The sequence below is a fragment of the Tauraco erythrolophus genome, chromosome 1, assembly GCF_009769465.1.
Source record: "Tauraco erythrolophus isolate bTauEry1 chromosome 1, bTauEry1.pri, whole genome shotgun sequence".
NCBI lineage: Eukaryota > Metazoa > Chordata > Aves > Musophagiformes > Musophagidae > Tauraco > Tauraco erythrolophus.
In genome coordinates, this window is record NC_141465.1 from 65,970,174 (window position 1) to 65,996,694 (window position 26,521).

The following is a 26,521-nucleotide window of genomic DNA, read 5'->3' on the forward strand; positions in this document are numbered from 1 at the left end:
ATTCATATGAACTGTGAAACAGTTCAGCTGAGGAGGACATCTTTCGGATGCAAGAGATGGCTGGGGGCAGAGGCCATGTGCATGTTATCACCTTAAAAAGACTGCCTGGATTGTTTTAAAGTTTCCAAAGCTGGTTCAGGAAAAAGGAAGAAGAAACACCAGTGGGAGAAGGATGGGGGCTGTGCCTATCTGTCTGATGTTTTCTTCCAATTTCATTCAACTGCTGTAGCTATTGTAAACAAGGTGTGTGTACCTAATGGCATTTGGCAACCAGACCTCAAGACTGAAGGGTACTACTTGGTTTTTAAGAGTACAGTTTGTCATTTGACATCACATTGAATTGGCTTACTTTTCTTGAGTGTGTGGTTTCTTGGTGGTTCAGTGAGGTGCAGGGTTTGAGGTTATTCTAGAGGTTTTTTGAGGGGGGTTTTGGGTTGGTCTCGTTAGTAGTGTTTTGGGGTTTTTTTTTGTTTGTTTTTACAAACATATTCAAGTATAACAATATTTCACAGTAGATACACAAACTTCAGTGGCTTAAAATTATTTAAAGATAAAACCTTATTGTTTACTACACACACACATTCAACTCTAATGCAAAGGTGGGTATAAACAAGACAGCACTAAACCACAAGTCACTATGTAAACTAACTCATGCAAAACATTTGACACTGTCCTGCATCACACCCTTGTCTCTAAACTGGAGACACATGGATTTGACAGATGGACCACTCAGTGGATAAGGGATTGGCTGGAGGGTCACACTCAGATTGTCGCAGTCAACGGCTCTGTGTTCAAGTGGAGATCAGTGATGAATGGTGTTCCTCAGGGGTCAGTATTGAGACCAGTGCTGTTTAACATCTTTGTGGGTGACATGGACAGTGGGATCGAGTGCAGCCTCAGCAAGTTTGCTGATGACACCAAGCTGTGTAGTGTGATTGACAGACTGGGGGGAAGGGATGCCATCCAGAGGGATCTTGACAGGCTTGAGAGGTGGGCCTGTGCAAACTTCATGAAGTTCAACAAGGCCAAGTGCAGAGTTCTATACGTAGGTCAGGGCAATCCCAAACACAAGTGCAGGCTGGGCGGAGAAGGGATTGAGAGCAGTACCGAAGAGAAGTTCAGGATAGCAAGGCGCTATCCTGGACTGCATCAAAAGAAGTGTGGCCAGAAAGTCAAGGGAGGTGATTCTGTCCCTCTACTCTGCTCTTGTGAGACTCCATCTGGAGTATTGCATTCAGCTCTGGAGTCGCCAACACAAGAAGGACATGGAGCTGTTGGGAGTGAGTCCAGAGGATGGCCACAAAGATGAAAAGTCGTGGATGCCCCATCCCTGGAGTGTTCAAGGCCAGGTTGGATGGGGCATAAGCAACCTGGTCTAGTGCAAGGTGTCCCATGGCAGAGGGATCTTGTTCTCCAACTAGTATCTCTCTCTCTCTCTCAGATTGCACTTTCTGGACTCTCCTGCACTGGGATTGCTGGCTGCGAACAGGCGGCACATTGGCCAAGCGGTGGTGAGCGGCTGCACTGTACATCATCTCTCTGTACATATTATTGTTATTATTCTTTTTATTTTATTTCAATTATTAAACAGTTCTTATCTCAACCCATGGGTCTTCTTTCCTTTTCCCAATTCCCCTTCTTGAGTGAGGAGGGGTCACTGAGTCATAGAACAGCTGGTTATTGCTTAGCCCCAGATACAGGCTAGATGTAGACAATGAGCCACAGTGCTCGCAAGTAATCATCTTAGGGAGCTTGTAATCTTGAGTGCAGAGAATGAGAAGTAGAAAATAAGCAAAGGTGGATTTCTATACTTTTTTGCTGATCATACAGAAAAGAGCAATAAGAGATTCTTTTCTTTATACACTACCCTTCAGAAAAGAAAATGATCTTCCTGTACGAAGCCCCACCCCCCCCCACCATTTATCAGTGGACTGAACCTCAACATAAGGCTGAAATGAAACTATCTCTAAAAATCCCAAGTACTTTAAAAACACAGAACTCAGCTACAATGGAAAAAACGGTTAATACAGCTGCTATGCAAAGTTTTGAAAAATCTTCTTTTCAGAAACCCCCGCTCCTTTTTTTCTTTTTAAACTATTTTCTTTCAAGCAGAAAAACAAAGGCCCTGAATTCTTTAATGGAGTGAAAGTAGTTTAAGTAGTTTAGTTATCCTGAAAAGGCCTAAGTGAAAGCTATGTTCTTGTGTGTTTTCTGCTGACGTCATCTCCAAATGCTAATACAAAGGAAACCCTAGTGGAGAAGAAAGTCATTCAGCACTACAGTTAACTATAGTTACCACTGTGAAATAAAATGTGTGTTAAGGTGATTTATTACTGTCTCTGGCCAATCTAGATCAAGATCTAAGAATGCTGAGTGCCACTTCATGTCATGGATCAAAGATAATGACTCAGACAAGGCAGATTGTGCGTAGGCATCACTGCGAAGCTAAAAAAAACCCCAGATGCATCAAGAGATTTAGTGAAAGCTATGCATCTTGAGACTAAACTCACTTTCCATATCAAAAGTGCAAACACTGTTCTTTCTAGATTTGAAATGAGGTCCCTCAGAAATAGAGCACTGATTGCTCTCTGGAATTTAAGTGTCAAACAACCTTATATGACCTTGTTTAAACAGGAATCTTGAGACAGAAACCTTCTTTTGTCCTGACTTCACAGTCATTCCAACTTCTATTTACAAGCAAAAAGGAGAAACTGGGACTAAGAAGTAGTGATCCATATGCCAACTTGTTCATCTGTTACAAGAACTATCCCTCATTGCCTCACCTTTTTTTTTCCCCCTCATTTTCCTACATTGGACTATAAACTCTGTACTGAAATAAAATTTTAGCATGTTCATGTACTAGTATATCGAAGTTAATTTTATTTTAACATTTAGCTATGCCAGATTTAATTTACGCTGTTGGAGGATGGGAAGACATTCAATGAACTACCCACTATAACATGTTATAACTTGTTGTCAGTACAAAATGGGGAATTGGTGTCTTAATTACATAGAACATGGGAAAGGTAGCTGAAGGATCTCAGAATTCCCATTCATTAGTGCCTATTAACTGGGAAACAGTATTAGCAATGATGATAACTCTCTGAGAAGGTCTCAGGTGTAATCATAGAATCATAGAATGGCATAGGCTGGAAGGGACCTTAGAGATCATCTAATCCAACCTCCCTGTCATGCGCAGGGACGCCTCTCAACTAGACCAGGCTACTCAAGGCTCCATCCAGCCTGGCCTTGAACACCTCCAGGGAGAGGGCATCCACAACTTCTCTGGGCAATTTATTCCAAAGTCTCACCACCCTCGTACTGAAGAATTTCTTCCTAAAATCTAATCTAAATCTGTTCTCCTTCAACTTAAACCCATTTCCCCTGTCATATCAGTGGACACTCTTGTAAAAAGTCCCTCCCCAGCCTTCCTGTAGGTTCCATTCAGGTATTGGAAGGCAGCTATTAGGTCCCCCCAAAGTCTTCTCTTTTCAAGGCTGAACAATCCCAGCTCCTGCAACCTGTCCTCGTGGCAGAGGTGCTCCAGCCCCTGGATCATCTTTGTGGCCCTTCTCTGAACACGCTCCAACAAATCTATGTCTCTCTTATGGTGGGGACACCAGAACTGGACGCAGTATTCAAGGTGGGGTCTCACAAGAGCAGAGTAAAGGGGGAGAATCACCTCTCTCGACCTACTGACCACGCTTCTCTTGATACATCCCAGGATGCGGTTGGCCTTCTGGGCTGCATGAGTGCACTGCCGGCTCATGTTGAGCTTCTCATCTATAAACATCCCCAAATCCTTCTCTTCAGGGCTACTCTCAACCCACTCTGTACCCAGTTTGTATTTGTGCCTAGGACTGGCCTGACCCAGGTGAAGGACCTTGCATTTTGACTTGAAGCTCATGCAGTTTGCACTGGCCCACTTCTCAAGCCTATCAAGGTCCCTCTGGATGGCATCTCTTCCCTCAAGTGAGTCCACGGCACCACACAACTTGGTGTCATCGGCAAACTTACTGAGGGTGCACTCAATGCCATCATCCATGTCGCTGACAAAGATGTTGAACAGCACTGGATCCAGAACAGACCCCTGAGGGACACCGCTTGACACTGGTCTCCATGTAATAGTCAGAAAGAAGGTAACACAGACGAAAGATTAAGAAAGCTGACAAACTGAACTGGCTGAGGCATAAGGTACCAGCACCTGGAGCCAATTAATAGGACACTAGTCCCATTATTCTGTCTGTGGAAACAGAAGTTTGAAGTAAAATAACAGGCAGTAACTAATCAAGTGCACTGTCAGAGCAGAGAAGGAGCATGTTTGCAGGACTGTTTCAGCAGTGCTGTCAGGAATTCATCACAAGCAATAATACAAGAGATGCAACTGCTAGAGATTTTCCCTGTGAAATTCCATCCATCAGAATTCAGCAAGAATAAAAAAATACCACCTTGAATTAATTTTTTTTGTTTAAAAAAAATGAAACAAATACATCGCTACAAAGTTTTGAAGGGATGGAGCAAACTTGTCAGAACTGCAGTGTAATTTAAGCAATGTTTTCATTGGTTCACTATATACTTACATACTCTCAAAGAAGTCTATAAATGTATGTATCTCAAATACAGCTATGTTAATGCTGTCTTGCAATGTGGCATAATAGTCTGAGGTTTATGATAGTTGAGATGTTGAGTTACTTTCACTTCTTTGAAGTAGAATTGTTCTTTGTATCTATCTTTGTTTATGGTTTTGCTGTTGTTGTTGAAAACTGGGGAAATTCAGTGCTGCCATTTTCCTGTTCTACAGGCTGTGGAATGCTTGTTCCTAAAGTAGGAGCAATGTTTTTCCACAGGAGACACTTAAGGCAACTAAGGAAAGTGAGCTGACGTGCCCTTTGAAAGAGCTTAGTCTCCTCTCCACTGACTGTACGCAGTCGCAGGACGCGTGTCACCTAGTGTAACTGCATCCCTCAAACTTCTCAGTTCACGACACATCTAGACCACAGACTCTGTGTACGTAAGCCTGTGCAGGCACACAGGGACACGGGACAACGGATGGGACAGACAGACTGACCCACTGCCATCTTGTCTTCTCACAAAATCTGTCACATTAGGAAGTTTTTAAGATTTCCTCCCTCCCATCCACGCAGAAAGGAAGTACTGATTTCAAAGACAAAAGCGCTCTGAACCTCTAACTCCACACTGGACACAGGTAATAGGTTAATAATAGAAAAAGCATAAAGGTATTGGATAGATCAATGCAGAAGTCAGTGCATAAATTTCATTTATTTACAGACATACATACTTACCAGGCTAAAGCACGACAAAGTGCAGATACTAAAGCAGAGACTACTCACCTTCAATGTACAGGGGCTCAACGACATCGTGATTTATCAGTTCGAAGTTCTCATGACCAATCCAGTGCTCCACATTTCTTTTCCTGCCCGTAAAGAAGTTGTCCACAACTGTAACCTCATGGCCATCCATCATTAGTTTGTCAGTAAGATGAGAACCCACAAACCCTGCTCCTCCAGTTATCTGCGTTAGGACAGTTGGTATAAATTTCTTTTTCTTTTTACAGAAACACCAGACAAAGTCTACAAACATGAAGACAGAAGAACAGTAGCTTTCAGATCTTTGCATACTCCAGGGGAAACAACTCCATTTCCATGCTTTTTTTTTGCATTTAAAATTTCAAGAGACATGCTTGACATGTTTCATCACTGTTAGGCTAGAAGTTCTGCTAGCCATTCATATCAACAAAATCTCTTGTTCAGATTAGATTATTTTTCTTTTTTCCTTCAAATTGGATTGTGCCCTTTTATGCAACAGCAAGGCCTAAGAAGACCCAAAAAGGTAAGAGGAGAATTCTCTGTAATTCCCATTTCTCAGAAAAAAGATGACAGAATGCCAGATTATTTTCATGTAACATTTATAATATCAGACATGTCAAAGCCAGCTTTTCAAAGAAGGTAGGAAGGAAGGAAGGAGAGTATTCTTAGATGAGAGCAAGTCTTTGAAGATCTCTCATCTGAAGTATCTGCTAAAACCAAAATTATTCCTTTTGTGTTTTAATGCATCCTAAATCCACATCATTCTGGCCTGAAGTGGTCATGCAGTTGGACTAGATGACCATTGTAGGTCCATTCCAACTGAAAATATTCTGTTCTATTCTATACTCCTAGCTCAGACATCCAGAATTTGCCTGTCTTGGAACTTTATCATGTTTTACTGCAAAGAAATAAGAAGAAATAAAATATTTAAAACCTTGTACTCTTGTTGCATTGCAAATGTAGAAGCAGCAAGGAAGTCTTATTTTTTCCCTTTCTGCACCTCAGTCTTTAACAGTAAACAAACAAACAAAAAAAGAATCACTAACTCAGTACTGAAGCAGTCAACGCAGTAAGTAGTAAAACTGCAAGTTGTGTGACACATCCAGACATATCTATGGAAGCAATTATTTTCTCTGCATTTCATAAGCTGTTTTTAAGAACCCACAAAGACATGACAAATCACCACTCTCAAAGAATGAAGGGACTTACAGATGATGTCACACAGGCCTTTTACATGACTGCATGATCAAATTAACATTTTGAAAGCAGTTCAGCTGTTGATCTCTGTTCTTCAGCTGCAGTGACAACTCACCAAACACCAAAAGGACACAGTGTAATTGTGAAGCAGGAATGTAATGAATGGATGGTGTGCTGCAATGACAAAGTGCTGTGTGGAAGATGCAGATGCCTGAAGTTCTTTCACTTTAGGCTAGTCAAAGCCTAACCTTTTATCCTGTCCACTCCCCCGCCATCCACTATTGTAAAAAGCCAGATTAGCAGAAACTTTCTTTTTTTCTTTAAAACTAGAACCGACACAAAGGTAAAGAGGAAAGCTATCAAAAACTGAAAAGGAAAAAAAGACAACCACATCTGTTTTCTTCTGTAAAAACTTGAATGTCCACTTCTTGTATTCTCACACTTGTTTTTCTTATTAAAAATTCAGGGCCGCCAGTGCATCAAAGACACTGTAAGTATCAGTTAATAAGAGAATCATTTAGCTGGTCTATTTAGTATTCTTCTAGGTTTGCCAGGACTTCCTTTTAGCAGATCCAGTATGTGATTCAGCTCCTTGACAAACCTGAAGGAGAAAGAAGATTTCGGAGAAGCCCTCTTTGAAAGAAAGAAACAATCTCAAGGCTCCCACTATCCTGGAACAGACAGGAGGGAAGAACAGGTTTCTGGCAGAATGCTGTGAACAAGGAAAGAGTAGTAACTTAGGAACAACAGCCCTCTGCCAGATGCCACGACTTACCAAAGGCAGAACAAAATCCATGGAAAAATCTACTGCCACAAACTTATCCTGACTTGGAAGCAAGCTGCAGCCTTGCTGAACGTTCCAAGGGTTTTGCCTTTTTGTGGTGACCAGGACAAAAGTTTTCTGTAGACCTGAATCTGTTCCTTCAACTGAGGCCCAAGAAAATCCCCTGCTGCTACTTTTATTTCCAGGATTCCACAGAAGACAAACTCGACGTTCATGATATATTTTTGGTGCAGCAAAATAAAGTGTCGTCTTCTCCATCTCACTTTTGCAAAAAAAAAACCATAACCAAACCAAGCACTGCTTACAGCACTCTTTATACTACATGCAAGCAAAAAAAAAAAAAGAAAAAAAAGCACAAACCAATTTTATCTGGAAAGAAGTTTCCAATCACTTTAAATTTTAAGTAGTTTTTATGATAAATCTATGTTAGCTTTATTAACATATCACTTCCACAGGTAATAAAGAACTACCTGGAAAAGGAGCTGAATTTCCCCTGGAAAAGTAAACAACTGTGTAAATTGTTTCTTTTTATCATTACTAGAGGCTACATTAAGAAAGAAAAGATGATTTATCACTGAAGCTCTCTGTATAACCCTCCTGTAACCACTCGTAAAAACAAGGTCAACATACTTCATTTCTAAATATGACTTCCTGCAAATCACAATGACATGTTAATCTACAAAATCATATACTGTATGTGAATCATTTCCACACCAAAATTGAAGTACCAGCACCTGGGGCTTAAATAGGCATTCTTTAATAAGACATCATTAATAGAAATATTTAATTACTTAGTAGTGCCAATATGCTTGGTAACTTCAACATCTACTAAAAGGCAAAGATATTACTGATAATTTCCTCCACTAGAGGCACTTAAAAGTTTGTGTATTTGCTACACGGGTTCATTTCTGCTGTCTGCGGTCAGATTAAAAACATCTAATGTCCCATATGGAAATATATTAATTTTTTATTTTATGCTTTTATTGGTCTACATATTCAATTCAGAAAAAATCCACACAACAGATTGAACCAATGACAACACTATCTTCCATAATATTAACAGCATTCCTTCTCTTGCACATGAAAGCCTGTGGCTTAGTCACTTCAGAGAACCAAGCAAATAGATAAATCATGCAAAACAGGACAAAGACCTGAGCTCTTTTGAATGAAAGTGCCAGAGTATCTAGTGCCAGCTGAAATATCAACCCTACTAGAAATCATCTCCAAATAGATGCAGCATAATAAAAAATAATTGCTAGAACTATTGTCAGAGGAAAAACAATAAATCAGAATTTAGAATGGATTCTAGGAAAAGACACAGTACCAACAAAATAGGAAGCAAACACCTAACAAAATTCACTTGGCTTGCCAATTCTTGAGAAATCAGTAACAGAACAAATTGCCCACATGGGCAGGAGGCTTGTGAACGTCCATCCGAGTTCACACTGAACTAATCCCTGGCCACAACAGAAGAAATGACTGAACAACTCACTCATCCTTTTGGTTATCTGTCTCTTCAGCAATTTAAACTCTACAAAATATGCTGACACCAAAAAGCTATTCACCTCCAGGTCAGCAGAAAACACTCCTATTACAACCACTTGCCATCTCTGTTGAAGAAAGATTTCAACAAAATATCCAGTATCTTTCAGTGGCAAAGACCAAAAGTTAGTATTAAGAGCACCATAACCTATCAACAGCTTGCAGTGAGACTTTTCTTGAAACCACCTTCTTCCTTATACAGAAAGCATGACATTAGGTAACTTTATTATTCTTGCACACATGAGGACACGATTTAGGAATTTTCAGAATTAAGCCATTCTCTGCTATTTTCCTGAGCATATCGTCCATATTCAACAAGGGAACAGGGAGCCTATAGGTCTATCTCCTTCAGACTGTCATAAAAATGACAGAATAACATTGCAGAACTAAACTAATTTGATTAACTCTTACTGTTCAAGAAGTTTTGCAATAGCAATAAAGACAAATGCATAATAACACAGTAAAACCAAAATTTGTTTTCATTTGCATCTTTTCAGTGTTATTCTTCAAAATTCTGAAGTCAAAGCAAAGGAGAACACCAGGTGAGTTAGGTGCTTTAGCAGTGATTTGTCCCAGACTTTGCTGTCTACTACAGCGGCAAAAGTTCATACTCTGTATTTACATATCTCAAGTAGCTATACTTTCTCTACCTCTTCAAAACGTGGGGACATTTTGTTCCCTCCAGGACAGACAGAAACAATGAAAAATTTAGGACACAGCTAACTTCAAAAGTGCTTGTAGACAGAACTGGAAAGCTGATGTTGCAGCACAATTCACTGAGTTTAAGAATGCACTGGAAAACTACTTGTCCTGTCTTAACCTGCCTTCCTCTTCCACCCTAATGCATCTGTGATGCTTCAAAATATCATAAACAACAGAGAAGATAGACAGATGAACAATCCTTAGCCGAATTACCTGTTCCTTCGTAACAGTGCTGCAGAGCAGCTGCTTTTCTAGCTATATGACTAGATTTTGTCCAATTCGGTCACACAAGCCTTCTGTCAAGACATGCCTAAAATGTTTCCCAAATTTTAACCATCTGGGAGCATGTACAAAGACCCTTTGGCAACACACTCCTGAGATGTTACAAGTAGAGAACACTAGTGGAATTGGCAAGACAAACCTCCAAACCAGAGCCCAAGCCTATTATCCATATGCCGAGTTTGAGAACATCAACACAGAATAAGTGAAGCACTACTTTAAACCCTGTGCAGCTTATATGACATCCAAGGTAATTTACTTTATTCCTGCTCATGTCCTTAATTAATCCTACAAGACTGATTCTATTCCATACATTTTTTTTGTATTTCCCAAAAATAACCCCTAAGTAAATACTAACTTACCAGGATTCTTTTACGATCCTTTTCCGATAAAAATTTCACCGGTGGGTATTTCTGGGTGAAACTACAGAACATTTCAAAACAGAGAAGAGAAACTATGTAAGTTTCAGCCTTGCTCTTTCTTTCAAATATCTGTCTTTGAAATATGAAAAAGTACTTTGACAACTTTCCATTCTTAAAGTTCTGCTAAGGGTATGTGTAGTCCTTTTTTCTAAAGAAGGATCTGGGCCAACATAAGAAAACGCCTACGCTTTGTAAAAGCACTGTGAGAAAAATCAAAATTGATCTGTAAATAGTGCTTTTAAAATTTCCCCTTAACTGATTTTCCAGAATGAAGCACTTGACTTGTATCTTTTGAGAGCAGAACTGGTGCCAGGCATGACATCATAAGAAAATAAAACAATAAAACACAGAGTGATTGGACCTTCCCCCTCCCCCCTCCAAGTTTTAAAAAGCAACCAATCTTAAAAGTTCTGGAAAAGAAAGCAAGTTCTGTTGACTTACCACATTGACTTCAAAGACTTCTCCTTAAAGTTTCAAAGTGAAGTTTACAGTATAACAGTATAAAGTTTTAATTCTCTTTAAAGTTTCATGGTAATCAATGTAAAGTTTACAATCAGAATGTTGGAGAAACTCTTTTTAAGATACTTCAACAATTTTTACCAGAGAGTTTATTCAGTATGAAAGCTAATCTTGATTTTATTGTCAGAAATAGTCAGACTGTCATTGTTTTGATGGTCTTCAAGCTACTTTCACTTTATTTTTTTTTTGCATTCTTCTTCCTTACAGGAACTTAAATCAAAACTAAAACATCCTAAAAATAAAAATATGTGACTTACAAATCTTAGGTGCTCTCTCAAGTTCTCGATGCTCAGAACTTTAGATGATTTCATGGACACAGAATTCTATCATTTCTTTCTCCCTGCACTGGCATGCATTCTGCATACAGCAACAAACTCCTCCAAAGGAAGGTGTGAATTTTATTTATTTCAGTGATTAGCACTGTAGTCTTGGCAATATTTTAATAGCTCAACTTTTTCTTAACTAAATATCAGTGTGACACTGGATAGAAATCAAACTATGGTTACTCTTCTCCTCCAGGAAGTCCACATGCTAGAGATGCAATTGGATGTAGCACACAGGAGGCATATATGTCAAGAGTTCACACTGTTCATCTATTCAGAAAGAGACTCTGACTGAAGTGACCCTACACTTCTGATCTTGAAGCACCTCCTCTGCTTCTAACCTGCAGTACTGGCTCAACAGGAATTCTTCAGAGGCAAAGCACAGATGCTTCTGTACTTGTGTCAACTTTTCAACCCAGAGTGAAAGCAATTTTCAGCTCCCTGGACAAAGAAAATATGGCAGTGGAATCTTCTAATGTTACCCATACAGGAAAACTGAAATAAGATGTCACCTACATTTGCCTTGTATCACTCATTACATGGGTCACTAAGAGTAGCTTTATTTGTTCGATTTAAGCTGAAGCAATGAGAAACAGCAGTGCATAAACATAATGCAGACATGTAAAACACAGCCTTCCTGTGAGAGAAAGGCAAATCCATCAAAAACGACAAGAGGTTTACAGAGGTTTTTTAAAGTTAAGGACCAAACAACTTGATGCAAGGTAAAAGTCAGTCTCCTCCATTTTTATGACCACTGTTTTAAGGTCACATTAATCCAGCACGGAGTCATAATGCTGCCAAAGGGACCTCCCAACCACTTTTGCTCTTTCCATTACACCAGTACCAGCTTAGAGGCAGTGGGCAGGAGTCTGGAATGATGCAGGTGGATGTTCATCTTTTGGCAACAACATCTGAGTTTATCTTGACCCAATGCTTGCTTTGACAACTACATGGCAATGCTTTTGCGGTGCAAATTATTAAGAAAAACTTTCCAACTTTAGCTTCAGTTAAACAATCTCTTGTCATGAGACTAGCGTTAAAGAATTCTTGTCTTTTCTGCTTCCCAAAAGCATGACAATGGCTTGCTTTCAGGTTTTATCGGCTTATGAGGTAAAAAAAACAAACCACCACTAGAGAGTCAGCTTTGCAAGGAGGATCAGCCTTCAGGCATTTGACAGTGAGTAGTTATTTACTGTCACTTTACATAGATAAAAAATTCAAAAATTAACTGTAATGACCCACATTAGTTGAACCAGCAGAGGTAAATGGCTACACTATTTGAAAAACCCAACAACAATAAGAGCCCATGTTTTGATATGGGCCACAAGAGTTCATAAGCCCACATTTTGTGAAAGTGTAATTCCCAGATCCGCTCATACAGAGCTAAAAAAATATTTTTATTCTTCTCCTCATTGCTACACATTTGAAACAAGACTCATCAATACACTGCAAACACCAATCAAAAAGAAAAGAGCATTTAGATGACTCCTGGGAGAAGTTTTAACTTAATGGTTCCACCCAACAACTCATTGCTCATTTGGAAAAATATAAATGATTATTAAAAAAAAGCCAATCAGGACACCCTCCCACAAAGGTCCTCTGTGAATGGCAGAAGGAAATACCTGAATTGCCAACAACTGAAGCTGAAGATAAGATTATCAACAAAGATTAAATAAGTCAATTGAACAGAGGCAGGACATCAAAAATTTCATCCGAAGATAAAGCCTTTACTCTAATTTGACCGTTATAATTTGTGCGGTAGTATCACATGCAACTACTACAGGTGATGCAGTCTGCATTTTTTTAATTTTTTTTTTTTTTTTTTTTTTTTTTTTTTTTTTTTAACAGCACAGGAGGTGTGGTAGAAGGGGAAACTGCTCATTGGCAAGACAAAACTCAAAACACCAAAACACTGCAGGTGTCAAGCACACCTCTGGCCAAGAGCAACGGGATTCCGTCCCCCTCTCCAGAGGAATGGCACACAGCCACCAGTATGCCATACGTAACTATCCAGGCTTACTGGTACTGCTTGGTTAAGTCCAGGCTTGGCCGTTTGCAACACAGCATTCTCAGCCAGCTGTATGCTTGACATATCAACAGTGCCATCTGTGAAACAGTATCTTTGTCAAAGGCAGCAGTGTCCTTGCCAGAGCTGACAACTCCCACCTCTATTCCAGACCTTATCTTGTGATGAAAAACATATGCCTACGAGGACACTCAGACAGGAGAGCTGATCTGGTGCAAAGGCAAACCAGGCTGGAGAGCGAGGGAGTTACTTGCAAAGGAGATTGAAATTATTAGTTTCCCCATCCAGCTTACTATCAGCACTCCAGTGGTTCTGCTGGCATAAAAGTGAGGAAATGATGTCGCAGGGTGAACACAAGCAGTCAGGGAAAAACGAACCAGGCTTGGATTATTTTTTTTTATTTTAACAATTATGTCAATTTAAGGTGCTTGTGGAATTACAGGACATATTTAATATCTGCAGCTCATCAAAAAGCTTGTCTGCTTTTCCTCAGTCCCATCATCCAGTTTAATCCAAGATAACACATTCCCTTACAAATCCTTACAGAAGAGTCAGATAGCCTCATCCAAAGCACGTGCACAGACTAAGATTCACAACCAAGTCACTGTACGTTAGCTGAACCATGGTAGCTGATCACAAATGTGAGAAACGTGAGGTAAAACATATTTTCAGTCTCTTGAAGTTGAAACCAATGTTCCAGCACACAGTTGGGTTGGATTTATGAAACCATGGTAATCTGTTCACCAGCTGGATTCAAACCAGCAAATTCCTCCACCAAATCTGAACTTCACAAAAATGCAGCACTCTCAGTTTACTTCAGTGGGATTAATCAACCTGAATACCTTAAGCATTAATGTCTTCCAGCACTCTAGACCTCATCCTCATTTAGATATTATAAAAATCCAAAGGTACTGAGGGTATAAGCAAAACATTTATCTCAAGCTTACAACTAGAGAACTGACTGGTACAGAACAGAAACTGTGCTTTTTAACTGCTTCTCAAATTCAGCAAAAGACATACCTTTTTTCTAGATCTTTGATTTTCTCCCTTAGAGGTGCAACAGCCTAAAATAAAGGAATAACATTCAATTGTTGAAGAACAAGATTCAAATCACAAAAACATGCATATAGGAAGTTACTTTAGAGCAAAAATCATATGGCAGTCTCCTATGAAGAGCTTCACTGAAGACACTTCAAGAAACTTGCATCTTAAAGCACTCTTCCTGTTAAAAAAAATCCTTGAACATTTTTCATCAAAAATCAAATCACCCAGTGCAGTGTGAAATCCCTTGGCTTACCACTGAAAACAAAACACCTCACGGCTATGAGTATTGATAAGATGCTGATAAGAACACCCAACGTTATGATTTCTATTTGGCATAGTGAAGTCACAAATTACTTGTCTGAGGTTGTCAAAGGCAATCTATACTGGTCAAAGGCAATCTATACTGAGCAACAGCACAATAGGACAGTCAGTAAAATCTCGATGATTTAGAGGGACAGCAGATACACATACTTAAGTGTACACAGACGCAGAAAGAGAGGCACTAGCTCCCATGCAAAGGCTACCATTCTCCCAGAACACGGTACGTGAATTCTAAGAAACATCACGTTTAAAAAAAATTTAAGATACGTTTTACATCATGATTTGAGGGTATATCTAGGCTTTTAAAAAAATACTAAAAGGAAATATGTTAGAAAATATAGTTCACCTATCAAGACTTCTGTTTGCATTTTCACTGCTTTGGAAAAGAGAATCACTTAAGTCGGCATCAGTTTCAGGTTCTTTATCACAGGAATCAAATTTCTAATAGTCCTGCCAAATTTCAACAAGTTCTTGCATTCTTGTTTTTAAGTTTACTAAAACCTTGTAACAAAATTTATCATCTAGGGCCATACGTAAGTTGAGAACAATCAGAGGGTTATCATTTGAAATGGTGCAATACAGCAACACATCACTAACTACCATTAATTTTTGTACAAATATTGCTTGTTAGAGCTAGACAATTCAGAAAATTCATGAACTGAAATAAACTGCATATTCACGTTAAGAAGAAATACAGTACTGCCATTTATATTCATTAAATATCTAGCTCTGCGGAGCAGCAAATGATTCTCGAAACAGTTATACTTTGATGGTTCAAGATACTGTACAACTAGAGCTTTTAAAACAAGATCCAGAAATGCTCAACTTCTCTGATCTACCCGTTAAATTTCAAGCACTTGACCATTGTTAAACAACTGGGATTTTCAGAATGCTTGTTTCAATGTTTACCAGATTTAAAAAAAAAAAAAAGAATTGAAAAGACAACATAAACTAAGAACACAATCTTTCCATTGATTTCAACCAATTTCAGTGGGCTTCTTGCTGAGTCCAGAGGAACAACTTTATAAACCTGTTGGAATACAAGACACTAGGCAGATCATACTACACTAGTACATTCACATGGACCCACACAAGGGGTAGGGGGTATTGACCTCAAAGGCTTTTGGATCTGTTACATTCTTTGTTTTATTGTTATTAGACTGGGAGTCTAAATCATCTGGGAAAAGATCTGTTGCACACATTCTTAGTATTACACAACAAACTGAGGTTGAAATGGAAATTAAGAAGTATGGGTACACAAGTTCAGAATCACTGGTGTGCTCAATACTCTTGTCTGCTCCAGTTATCATCAGGATTTGTGCTTTATGCACTGGTACTGCACAGTCCTCAACCACAAACACTGCTACCTTTGCTCATTAGTTAAGAACAAAGCATGTTTGGAAGGTTTCAAATTTCTAATGAAACTTACATATACTTAACATTTCGTAAGGGTGACAAAGGAAAGAATTTGTGTATATCTTTAATTCAGTAACAAAAAAAACCCCAGTTCTCAGGAGGACTCTACCACAGCCTCTGCAGCAAACAAGGCAGTAGAACTGTTACTTACAAGAAAGGTTTAAAGGAAAAGAAATAAAAAGATCACGGACGTACGTTAGAAACTCCACTATAGTGAAGAATAGTTCAAAGACTTATGTACAGACACAAATCCAATGCTTTGAATAGTTTTATTGGAATGCAGAGGAATGAAACAGAACGAAATACACCCTTTCAACATGAAATGAGTGAAACGGAGTCCTCAAAACAAAACAGACTACAACTATTAGCAAACTAACCTCCTCTATTTTACTTTCCACCTTCTGTTCCCCAGTTTCTTGAAGAGACCTGTGGGCAAGAAAAGAAAAAAATACAATCCACACCTAAGCAATAATTGGTCTGCTGCACCTGCATCATGCTTTTCCTGTTTAAAATGGTATCTTCAAAGCATCCCAAGTTAGTATCATTTCAAAGACATACCCAGAATAAATAAAAGTGGATGGTCTAATTCCCACTGAAATCAGCTAGTCTTGTCACCAAATTTGGCAGAAAATGAACCAAGCCCACAGGAAAGAGTAATACCAATAAAGATGACATTCATTTTACAGAGAAAATGAACTTCATTGTAGAAAAATGTTTGATCACTGCACTAAGGTAGGGTCAGCAGAAACATTTTTCAGTGTAGCTTTACTATGCAAATCCCTAAAATGTCTTTTTCATGGTCTATTTACTGTATGCTACAAACATGCTAACATTTTCACCAAATGCCACAGCTGTAACTGTAATATCAATCAAAAAGAGAGAAGGGCAAATATATCCAGCTTTGACTTTGAACTTTTCCAAACACAAGGGGAAAAAAAAATATTTAAAAATTGTCTTCAGTGACCATCAGATGGGCAATACTGACTTCTCACACAAACTTTACTAATTTGAAATGAAGCCAGAGATGAAGGATGTCAAGGTAACAAGAGTATCATCTGAGAAGTTGGTGCCTTGCACAAATCTGTGTGATCTTATTTAACATCTAATTGTGTAAAGTACCTCAACTGGTTGCATTCATTCTTTGAGTAAACTTCTACAAGTGTAGAATAGGTATTTTTAAATTCTACCTATTGCATGTAGTCTATCCAATTTTCCTTCAGTTTGCACATTTTTTTTTTCAATTAAGCCTTCTGAAAGGGGAATTATTTATCTTACAGCAGTAAGTTTTTGCATACTAGAGGATTCATGGTATCCGACATAAAATGGAGTTCTTTCAAATAGAACAGAGCTCCTTTGCTTGGGACCTGAAGTCATTACACCTAGGGAAATAGAAGATCTTTTGTTAAGCAGATATACATATGCCACACTGTTAGAAGTTAGAGCCACAATTCCCTTCATATCCCTCTGTAAAAGTCTCTTACTAACAAGTCTGTTCAGTCTATTACTGAGGCAAAAACCCTACTGATCAGATTCATCTTGTTGTATCAGTAAAGACTGCAGTAAATTCCTAACACTAAGACACATAGACCCTGAACCATCTTTTCAAAACAAACTGTAACTTATTCTAACAGTGGCAAATAAAAAACCCTCTCGTTCACACAGTATGAACTTACTACAAGGAAGTAATATTTAGTAATTCTTGTGAATTTTTCAAACATTTTCCCAAATAACAGACATCTACAAAAAGCTATGCAAACAATCTGTGGAATACATAGACTTTCTTCTCCACCAAATGAGCAAGTAAAATTTGGAAAACTCCTCAGAATATTAAAAGATCCCCTCAAAACTGGTTTCTGCTATTGTTTATTCACAAATCCTGGAAGTTAATAACTGGCACTCTGCAGTTTAGTTTTTAATGAGCTTTTCCTCCTAACAAAGACAATCTCATTGGCTGAGGATCAATATCAGACCTTCTGAAATAAAGGTTTCCCCCTCGATAGCTCTATAAGGGACATCTCAAACAAGAGGTCAGATGCAGCCAGTGGCAGAATTCGTAAGGACAGCTTATCAGGGAATGAACACGCTGGACCTCATGTCCACCTGCCCTCTTCAAACCCCTCTCTGAGGTTCTTGTCCTTCCTTCGGAAATACTCAGTTGCTCATGTAACACCTGCTAAGCTGCCATAGTTTGCTGGTCACAATAACATGGTAATCTAAATGACATCTCCATCTGCAGGCCACACTGGCTTAGCAGCTGTTTGCCTAACAGCTGAACACTCTTTGTAGCAATGGTGGGAAACTCCAAGAGCAGTGAAGTGGACAGCCTGGGAAAGGAACAGATCCCAGGGTAAGCTGTCCTGAATGAATCAGAGCCCACAGAAAATTCATTATTTTTCTTACTTTGCCTCAAACTTTCTTTGCTCTGTGCTGCTAAGCATGGCAACAGAGTACCAAAACCCTTTACCTGCAAAACAACATGTTGAAATATTTTGTCCTCTATGCAGAAAGACTTTGTTGTAGGGAACAGACTGTCCCCATATTCTCTTCACTTTATTTTTCAGTTGTGCCTTCCTGGTGAATTTTCCCAGAGGACAAACACTTACATGAAAGCAGAAATGATGTGAAAATCTGCACACTTTGTATGCATATGCTATTCCTTCCTATTTCTAAGGGCAAAAGTTCTAGGGGATACTGCAAGATCTTTTTGCTTTTCAGCAGTTAAACCATCAGATTCTCTCCCAATTGTGGAGGAGGAAAAACCCGCAAAACCACATTTCTAATTCTCAGTACAGAAATATAATTATGGCAAGCAGTGGAGGATCTGCTGCTCTTCAACGTTTAAGCCTGTATTGCCACTGAGATACAGTCAGATGCATGCTGAGGAAAAGCACAATCCACGCCTATGTGTCCAGCTATGTCAACCAACTTGCCTGAAAAATCCAAGATGATGAATTTGTATAAAAAAGGCAGATACTGAAGTGTGAGTAAGATCCTGGGCAAGATTTGCAGCAGGCATACAATCCTTTTTGAGACTGAACACCTTGTAGTTAAGAAATGGTATCAGCTGCTTAGCAACCATCCAAATAACAGTGTGAGCTGCTCTTCTGTCTTCTCCCTACTCGATATACAGTGATACATGCTGATGGGAAAGGTAAGTAAATTTTATTCAGATAGGGATATTCAATACAAAAATGGTATACATTACCTCATATTGACAAAGTTTCCCCATACAGCTGGAAAATAAGAAGAGAGAACATTACAGTGTCATATAACAGTACATGAGGTCATTTTTTCCTATTATCATCAGAAGGAATTCAAAACAATATTAAGTACGTTAATCACAAATTATCTAAATAAATTACGCACACTGCAACTCATCATGTGTGCAACTGCATTTGTCACTGTACACAGATTAAACAAACCAGAGCTCTGGACTTGTTTATTACGGATATTGAAAAAAACGTCAAGAGTAAGAAAGGAGTCCTGTAGACCTGAACCACACAAACTGGAAACTGCAGACTGACAAGAGTAAAAGCCTGGCCACTACAGGTGATAGCCAAACCAGTCCAAAGAGGTGCCACAACAGTCCTGCATTAAAGGTTGCATGTGCTTGTGTGCACATGCATTCTCTGTCTAAATATGTATATATGGTGATATAGACACAAAAAGTACCTAAGCAATATACATAAATATTTATAGTATATTCATATTTTATATTTATATTTTTATATATACAATATAAACACCTCTAAGCAAACCAAGCTCATTTATTAAACTGTTTGTATGGAAAGAAGTTTAAAGGAAAAACTACAGTATAGAATAGCACAACAAACATGTATCAGCTGTTTTTCTGTGTTCAGAAAAAGATTCATCTGCTTAATTTATTTTCTACTAGAAAAAAACAATCTTCTGAAACTGTTCAGAGTTTAAGTGATTACACGAAGACTATCAGAACATCAAATTTCCTTTTAACTTTTAACTAAGACACAGAATGTAGTTTAAAGTGAAAAAACAAGAAGCCATAAACCAGGCTACACTACAGAGCTGACAACTTCAGATCATCAAGACAAACAAGGTTAATATGGAACAGTTACGTAAGGGACTCTGCAACAATAAAGCAACACAGGAAACATACCCAGAATATTGCCAGAAAATCATTCTGCAGTTGCTCTTTAAGAGACAAGGCTCGACCTAAGGATCCAAATTACACTGGGTCTTAAGAAGGAGTAGCAGCCCATATGCACTATTAACATACGTATAGAATGCTTGTGAACTATCCTCAAGTTTCTGTAAGCCCTGCTTCAGGTCTCAAGTAGCAGCTAATTAAATATTTTGCCTAAATTCGGGCTTTGCACATACGTTTTCATGATTATTACTTATTGATTTCAAGCAGACCATGAAGTGTTACAGAAATAAGAAAATCAAACTGCGGCTACAGTCACAGGCACCTCCCTGGGTCAAGAAGAGCAGAAACAGTCAGGGAAGAGGAGCAGGGAAGACATGAGTGAGGATGCAGTACTGCAGTCTCTGTTCCACCCTTTAGGGCATCGTAGAGCTACTGAACTGTATTTTAACTACTGAGTGTTGCTGAGTAATTCAAAGAGTAACTCAGATGAATTCATGACAAATTATCAAACAAACCGTAGGAAGGCACTGTGATATCCGTGGTGGTATCGTAAAGCCTCTGTTGTCTTCTGGGGAAAAGATAAGGAAGCTTTATATTAGAAGAGATGATCAATAAAATCCAACCTAATTTTAAAAAACACTGGATTTTATGTTAATTAGATAAAGTAAATTTTCAGTGAGAAAAAAGGATACAGTGTTGAGCACTAAGTTGAATTCAAGTTGTTTACCCTCTGGCTAAGATTTTAGAATTATTTAAGATAACATTAATGGAAATGCTCCTATTGGTTTTTTTGCAGTCAAGGATGACCATCTGGCAACTACAGGTACAGAATTCTCAAGTTATACATTATTCAGCTACGCTTACAATCAGTTATTTTTCTGGGCTACAGAAACCCGTACAAATAATGTAACATATTGTTTATGCAGTGGCAGGAAACATCTGGGCTTAGTCGGTGAAGCATGAATTGACGAAAAAATTAGTCGCCAGCTGCACCACAAATCTCACCCAGTCAGTTTTGTTGCAGCAAAGACAGTGCAGCTACACTGCATACAAGAAACTGGCTTCCCAAAGAAAATGTGTTAATTGTGTGTGCTCAGTATCCACCGCAGGGAAGGGGAGCTCCAAAAGGTATTTGTGTGCTTCTAGAAACACTATGCTGGATACACCAGCTCTGTAGGAGTAAATGACCTTCCATTAAGCTTCTAGGAAGTATATTTTTGCAACATGAAAAAAAAAAAAGAAACTGCAAAATGAACCACATAGGAAATACCATATGGAGGGATTTGAAGAACTCTAAAGTCGCTCTCACATGCAGACAGCTGCTGCAGAAACTCATTTGATCATATTGTGATACTGTGGAGACACTGTGGAGACCAGTGACGAGAGGCATTCCTAAAGGGTCGATGCGTTGGGGCCCGTGATGTTTAATATCTTTGTTGGTGACATGGACAGTGGGATCGAGTGCACCCTCAGCAAGTTTGCTGACGACACCAAGCTGTGTGGCGTTGTGGACATGCTGGACAAAAGGGATGCCATCTAGAGGGACCCTGACAGGCTGGAGAACCTCATGAAGTTCAACAAGGCCAAGTGCAAGGTCCTGCAAGTGGGTCAGGGCAATTCCAAGCACAAGTACAGGCTGAGCAGAGAATGGATTGAGTGCAGCCCTGAGGAAAAGGTCTTGGGAGTGCTGGTGGATGAGAAGCTCAACATGAGCTGGCAATGTGCGCTGGCAGCCTAGAAAGCCGACCATATCCTGGGCTGCATCCAAAGAAGTATGGCCAGCAGGTCGAGAGAGGTGATTCTGCCCCTCTACTCTGCTCTCGTGAGACGGCACCTGGACTACTGTGTTCAGCTCTGGGTTTTCCAACATAAGAAGGACATGGAGCTGTTGAAGCAGGTCCAGAGAAGGGCCATGAAGATGAAGGGCCCCTCCTCTGAAGACAGAGAGAGTTGGGGCTGTTCAGCCTGGAGAAGAGAATACTTCAGGGAGATCTTCTGGCAACCTTCTAGCACCTGAAGAAGGCCTACAAGAAAGCTGGAGAGGGACTTTTTACAAGGACATGTAGTGACAGGACAAGGGGTAATGGCTTTAAACTGAAAGAGTGGAGATTTCGATTAGATCTAAGGAAGAAATTCTTCACGATGAGAGTAGTGAGACACTGGAAGAGGTTGCCCAGAGAAATCTAAGTTGAACACACACCCCTGGAGGTGTTCAAGGCCAGGTTGGATGAGGCTTTGAGCAATCTGATCTAGTGGAAGGTGTCCCTGCCCATGGCAGGTGGGTTGGAACTAGATGACCTTTAAGGTCCTTTCCAATCCAAACCATTCTATGATTTTATGATATTGACCTCACAAAGGACCCTGAATGCACAATCCTAGGGAGGATAGCTCTTTGGCTACTGTGAGTTCACATACAGCTTACCTCAAGATTGAAGGGATCAGAGGTAAGGTTTTGCACTACAGTGGAATTAAGTTTTTGTTGTGTTTTTTTTTTTTTCTAAATGCACGATCCAATTGTTTATACAACAAGCTTACAGAGCTGCAGAATTAGCAGTATGATTATGGCTTACAGAGGATTTCTTTGACTCCTCACTTCCTTGCCCTAAAGGTTATGCCAAGACCAGTTTGACATTTGGGCAAGAAAGTTATTCTGAATGATGGAAACATACTAAGGCCCAAATCCACAAGCAGAATGATGCAGAATTGCAAGTCTAAATCCAAGATGAAAACCCTCACAGGGACCATAAAGCCCTCTGACAGGCCCACCAATTTCAGGCACCAAAAGCTGCAGATGTGGATGGTTAAAAAAAGCTTGCATACCAGCAAGGTCATGAATCAGGCGCTACACATCAAGCCAGTTTTCAAAAGCATTAGATTCTTAATGGACTAAATTTGAGCAAACGCTAACATAACTGAGCACCTCACTGTAAAAGCCAGTCTCAAAAAAACACAATTTAAAAAATTCCAACTCTAAAGCCTTATCTTTTAAGCCAAGATATATTCACTCAGGATAATAGTCCTATGCCAATTCTCAAACCTTTAACACTCTCACTCTCTGCAGCCACACACAGTACATACTCTCTGAAGAACTTCCTATTCATCCAACTAGAGAACATTCATGGACGAGTCTTCCTGCCAGCTACTGAAACTCTGTGCAAGTGAAGAATTCATGATTAATTGGACTCGACAGACAGGAGCATGACTTGTAACCAAACAATTAAGCCACTCACCTACAAGAGAGAAGAAATAGAGGTTCTGTTTATTCTCTTTAAGACTATTTATAAACCTCACCCAATGACTGATTAAGGTAATAATAAGTTGCCATTAGGGAAGAGATCAGAGTACCTGGATTGCTGTGAGAAACCTGAAAGCCTGATTTACTGGCCTGTAGGAGAAAGCTGTAGTCCCATTTTGACTCTATCTGTTCTGGGATGGTTTTTCCCCTCTATATTCCTTCCATAAAATAATGACAACAATCATTTTTATTGTATGTTTTTTGCAAGGATTAATTGCAAGTACCACGAAGATTAAAAATACTCCAGAGGCATTAATCACTCCCACAGACGTTACACTTAAAAGTGACAGCTTCCAGAGAAGAAGAATGACATGCCTTGGATGAAGCGATAAAGAGCTGTACTTTTTAGAAAAGAGGAGATTTGTTTCTTGAAGTCTTAATCATAGTATTGGTATTAAAGAGGCATTTACATTTTGCCAACTAAACATTAATCATTCATGGTTTTCAGAAAATTCAATCCTTTTTTTTTTTGGTTTGTTGTTTTTTGGGTTTTTTTTTCCACTCCAGCCTCTGAGAGATATAGCTATAAATATGTCAAGTACAGCCTTATGGTAAAACTGCTGTAGATTTCCAAGACTTCTTGAAACTACCTCAAACAAAAGGTAATCAGTCACCGAGAAGTAAAAAATGGTTTTCTTTCTACTGAATCCATTTATATTCCTGGAAGTTTAAAGGTGTGTTAAGTTTTCCTAGAGAAGATCCTTTCTGAAATTATGCTGGATGCAAAGCACTATGACAACTGGGCTACTTTCAGCAAAGGAACATTCCAAGAGTTATCCTCTGGATACTTCAGGAAGACAGGGCTGGCTTGCAAAAAAAAAAACAAAACCAAACACGAAATCTGTTAAGTCACAAGCAAAGAAATACAACAAAAATTCCAAGCAATTTGTTGTTGAGCAACCACTATTAAATGGACACTTCCCTATCTATCATAATCAGGCTTTTGGCTCTGAGCAGCTGCACTTCGTAGCGGGCAAGAGTTATTCTTCTAGATCTTCAGAATATAGGAACAAGCTGTATGTTTTCACCTGAACATCCTTTGAGTGTCATCTGCAATAATATTTACTGTATCGGTTTCCATGAAACACAGATAACTACTCTGAGAACCTTGCATGCCTTAATTCACTCATCCACAATAGGCTGGAGAACCGGAAAAATAACACTATCACAATCTGAAGGTCAGAAAAAACAGAACCTCAAAGGAAGCCTGTGCCTGGGGTACCAGGATGATTCCTCTTCTGTGAGTCTCTTCAAAGGACATTAAAATCAAGTTACAGATTATCACAAGGCACCAATGGTAATAAACACTCATAATGTGAAATTATTAGTAACAGTATTAGTTTCAGCATCACATATATTTTAAAACATGTTTTAAAAAGCAAGACTGTGATACCCATAGAGATCCAACAGTACTATGACAAAAAAAAAAATGGATGCAATCTCTCTTAAAATAATTTTCTTTCCCAATGGCTTTAATTTTTTCATTTTCAAGACTCTCAGTTAAAGAAACTTTTATACAAACTTTTATCTAAGTAGACTTAGCTGAAAACACAGGAATTTTTCGCTGTATTGCTCTCCTTACAACCTCTGTTCCTCAGAATAAAAAGAGCACAAGATGATGCTGGTTTCAAACAGATCTCATTATCAACAGAAACAACAATCTTAACTTTGAACGTTCAGAGTTAATTGTTTCAGCCAAATTTTCTATTTCAGGGACATGCAATGTCATTCAAAGAGAGAGGTTTTTCCTCTTAAATCTGACTCTCCATTGTTATGTAGCAGGTTCAATCGCCTGGTAAAAATAAGCTTTTATCTCCAGAGGAAAACTCGGCAAAAAGTAAAAGTAGGCACAGGGAGCTCATAAAACGCTGATTATCACAGACGCCTTAAAGTCTTAATTTAATTATTTTGCAGATCTCAATTAGACATGTAATAATGTAAAGGAAACTATTATTTCCCCACACAACATCCTTGGCTGCTAAATTGGAGAGATACGGGTTTGATGGATGAACTGCTCAATGGATAAGGAATTGGCTGGGTGGCCGCATCCAAAGAGTTGCAGTCAATGGCCAAACGGAGATCAAGTGGTGTCCCTCAGGAGTCTGTATTGTGACTGATATGATACTGTTCACTATCTTTATTAACGACACAGACAGCGGGATTGAGCACACTGCCAGCAACTCTGCAGATGACATCAAGCTGAGTAGTGCCATTGAGGGAAGGGATGCTGTACAGAGACCTTGACAGGCTTGAGGAGTGGGCAAATATGAACCTCATGAAGTTCAACAAGGCCAAGTGCAAGGTCTTGCACACGAGTCAGGGCAATCATTGGTATCAGTACAGGCTGGGTTACGAACGGACCGAGAGCAGCCCTGCAGAGAAAGTCTTGGGGGTACCAGTGAAAGGAAAATTGAACATGAGTTAGCAACGTGCGCTCGCAGCCCAGAATGCCAACCATATCCCGGGCTGCATCAAAAGAAGCATGGTCAGAAGGTTGAGGGAGGTGATTCTCCTTCTCTACTCCACTCTGGTGAGATCCCACCTGCAGTACTGTGTCCAGATCTAGAGTCCTTAGCACAGAAAAGACCTGGAACTTTTGGAGCGGGTCCAGAGGAGGGCCACAAAGATGATCAGAGGGATGGAACACCTCTCCTCTGGAGGAAGGCTAGGAGAATTGGGGTTGTTTAACCTGGAGAAAAGAAGGCTCTGGGGAGACCTTGCTGTGTCTTTGCAGTTCTTAAAGGGAGCTTATGAGATCAACGAAGAGAAACTTTTCACCATGGCCTGCAGGGATAGGACAAGGGGCAATGGTGTTAAGCTGAAAGAGAGTAGGTTTAAATTAGATACAAGGAAGAGAATCATTACTATGAGAGCAATGAGACACTGAAACAGGCTGCCTAGAGAAGCTGTGGATGCCCCATCCATGAAAGTTTTCAAGGTCAGGTTGGACAGAGCCCTGAATAACCCACTCCAGGGAAAGATGTTCCTCCCCACGGCAGGGGAGCTGGACTAGATGACCTTTAAAAGTTCCTTCCAACACAAACCATTCTATGATTTGGCTGATGCATTTCAAACTGCATTTTATAGTCTAGATTTCATAACAATAAAAAACCTCAATTGTATCCTATCTGTAATTCCAGTAGTTTATTGATTTGTTTTAGAAAGTTATTATACTGATGAGAGTATGTTGCAATACTA

General features: G+C 39.4%; 1 protein-coding gene across 4 annotated transcripts in view; it reads right to left on the reverse strand.

Moving 5' to 3' along the window:
* The window catches only part of UXS1 (UDP-glucuronate decarboxylase 1), a 74,554-nt gene that overhangs the window by 40,537 nt on the left and 7,496 nt on the right, over positions 1-26,521 (reverse strand). For 2 of the 4 annotated variants that reach the window (XM_086610524.1, XM_086610510.1), the window contains exons 2-6: positions 19,110-19,135; positions 16,280-16,345; positions 14,142-14,185; positions 10,194-10,254; positions 5,352-5,532 (exon numbers count right to left, since the gene is read on the reverse strand). In XM_086610524.1, coding sequence (XP_086466650.1) covers positions 5,352-5,532; positions 10,194-10,254; positions 14,142-14,185; positions 16,280-16,345; positions 19,110-19,135 — 378 coding nt within the window. Of the gene's footprint in view, positions 1-5,351; positions 5,533-10,193; positions 10,255-14,141; positions 14,186-16,279; positions 16,346-19,107; positions 19,136-26,521 lie in introns of all 4 variants that reach the window. The other 2 variants (XM_086610518.1, XM_086610502.1) reach the window with 1 other exon arrangement.